We start from the raw sequence: 2,815 nt of genomic DNA on the forward strand, positions 1-2,815 counted from the left end.
TCCTCTCCCGGCTGCGCCCCCGACAGGGACGCTGCTCTGCCGGCCGCTGCCCCCAACATGGACACTCCTCTCCCGGCCGCGCCCCCGACATGGACACTCCTCTCTTTCTTGGCCTTGTCACTCTGAACTCTCCTCTCCCGGCCCTTTCCCCGTCACTCTGAACTCTCCTCTCCCGGCCCCGTCACTCTGAACGTTCCTCTCCTTTCAGCTGAAGAGCAGTGTCGTGGTGCAGGCCTTCATCTCCAGGATCAGAGAGGTGAACCCCGCCCTCAATGCTATGGTATGTGACCGTTTCGAGGAAGCCCTTTGCGAGGCGCGGGCGGTGGATGACTTGGTGGCCTCCAAGGCGGAGGACGAGGCAACCATTAAAGAGAAGTACCCTCTTCTTGGCGTCCCCTTATCGGTGAAGGAAGCATTCGCCTTACAAGGTGGGTACCGTCTTATTGTCATCGATGCATACAATGCTGTCAATGAGATTCCGCACAAAGCCAACGCGTTTCGAGGCTGAAGCATCACCCCCTTCATCAGGGACCCATCGATATGATACAATGTACGCGGACTTGGTCATAGGTAATGGATTCTTAGATCTAAAGGACTTTTATAGATGGTTGACCTCCATTTCTTTTCTGGTCCTGTGTACGGTTTTTAGGCATGCCGCAGAGCTCTGGGCTGATCTCTAGAAGGTCGTTGCGCTCGACGACGGATGCGGTTGTCGTTTCGAGGTTAAAGGCAGCTGGAGCCATTCCTCTTGGCGTCACCAACTGCAGCGAGCTGTGCATGTGGTACGAGTCCAGTAATAAAGTCTACGGGAAGACCAGGAACCCGTATAACCCTCGGCACATAGTCGGAGGAAGCTCTGGTAAGTGAATGGGAAGGTGACATCAGGGCCCTGAATGGTCAGGTGACCACAAACATCTGGACATACATTGTAGACATGGGGTGACCAGCTTGGTGGAGGAACTCGATTGTCCTCTACAGAGCCTTGACCTCAACCCTACTGACCATGACTGTGTACCAAGTCAGATATATAAAGACATGGTGTGACCAGTGTGGTGTGGAGGAACTCGAGTCCTCTACAGAGCCAAGACCTCAACACTACTGGACACCAATGGCGAGCCAGGTCTTCTCATCCAACATCAGAACCTGACCTCACTAATAGGCCTCAGATACCCTCCATAATATGATGGAAAGCCTTCCCAGAAGAGTGGAGGATGTTATAGCCATAAAGGGAGCCAACGCCATATTAATGGCCATGGTTGGTTTTGAAATGGGATGTCCAACAAGCTCATATAGGTGTGATGTTGGTCAGGTGTCCACCAGGTTTGGTCCATGTGGTGTCTATTGGGACTCGTTTTCTTACATATTAATTATATGTTTTATAATATTTAAATAATTAATATCGGGATTTATGTCACGCTGTGGACCTGTGTGAACTGGCCTCGAGCTTTTGACAATTGGCATCAGTTTGAGATGCTTCCAAGATCCTTCCGAACTCATTGAGAGGTGCATTTGGCCTACACTTGACCTCCTTTTGGCCTAGTCCTGATCTCCTTCTGACCAGCTCCTGATCTCCTTTCCGACTGACCGTCTCTTGACCTTCTTCCGACCGTCTCTTGACCTTCTTCCGACTGGCCCTTGAGCCGCTCCTCATCCCCTTCTGACCCACTCTTGAACTTGACCTCCTTCTGACTGGCTCTGGACCTCCTCCTGACCCACTCCTCATCCCCTCCTGACCCGCTCCTCATCCCCTTCTGACCCACTCTTGAACTTGACCTCCTTCTGACTGGCTCTGGACCTCCTCCTGACCCACTCCTCATCCCCTTCTGACCTGCTCTTGACCTCCTCCTGCACTTGACCCCCTTCAAGCAGATTTTGCATCCCCGTGGACTTGTATGGGAGTGCCAAACCGGCTTGACGCCAACAAAAGCCCATCAACACCGGCCCTATAAATGGCATGAAACTGAGGTTCTTGACCTCCTCCTGCACTTGACCCCCTTAAAGTGGATTTTGCGTCCCCCATGGACTTGTATGACAACCGGCTTAAAGTGAACAAAAGCCCATCAACACCATCTGTATAAATGGCACAAAACTGAAGGAACCTCCTGTGATCCGGTGTCTGTATTGTCCTGTTTTCTAGGAGGGGAAGGCTGCATATTGGGGTCCGCCGGGTCGGTGATCGGCGTCGGCTCTGATATCGGAGGCAGCATACGAATGCCGGCGTTCTTTAATGGAGTCTACGGACACAAGTCTACCCCAGGTGAAGGCGATGTATATTCTTTATGATCCATGGATCTCATTATCGGTCGTATCTCAGGGGCCGGGATCCCAGGAGTCGGGTTTACTGCAGTACAAAGGTTCCTGATGGTCAGATAGCCGGTGGCGGCCATTGTCTGCGTCGCCGCGTTCCTGCCGAGCCCGATACTTATCATGTGATGTTGACTTTTATCCAAGGCTGCCTGTGTATTGCTGCTATCAGTGCATTCCATAGATTGAGTACACAATGCACAGAAGGAAGCAGCGGCCTCTCTGCAGAGATCTAACACCCCTCCTGTTGTGTTAGTGCTCAACATGGAATGCCGGATCTCTGCAGAGGGACCACTGCTTCCACATAGGACCCACAAAGCTCATTCTCTGCAGCAGGGGGCAGGCTTTTTTACTCGGGCCGTGGCTGCTTTTGTCAGAGGGATAGAATGGCGTGCAGATTCGGAGGATGGGAAAAGGGGAACCGAGTACTGCAAAGCCGAAAATATGCCGAGCGAGCCCTTCCGTGGCTGCGGATAGTCACACGGAGCGAGGTCAGATCTGTGACTCTCAG

At 52.4% G+C, this 2,815-nt stretch overlaps 1 protein-coding gene across 1 annotated transcript in view; it reads left to right on the forward strand.

The window, feature by feature from the left end:
• Positions 1-190: 190 nt before the first annotated feature.
• The window catches only part of FAAH2 (fatty acid amide hydrolase 2), a gene marked incomplete at its 5' end in the record, with an annotated part of 9,955 nt that continues 7,330 nt past the window's right edge, over positions 191-2,815 (forward strand). Inside the window, 3 exons of the mRNA XM_018576963.1 lie at positions 191-428; positions 650-859; positions 2,138-2,257. Of these exons, the coding sequence (XP_018432465.1) occupies positions 191-428; positions 650-859; positions 2,138-2,257 (568 nt within the window). The remainder of the gene's footprint in view (positions 429-649; positions 860-2,137; positions 2,258-2,815) is intronic.

Source organism: Nanorana parkeri, unplaced genomic scaffold (genome assembly GCF_000935625.1).
Source record: "Nanorana parkeri isolate BGI_ZX_2015 unplaced genomic scaffold, ASM93562v1 scaffold81, whole genome shotgun sequence".
Classification (NCBI taxonomy): domain Eukaryota; kingdom Metazoa; phylum Chordata; class Amphibia; order Anura; family Dicroglossidae; genus Nanorana; species Nanorana parkeri.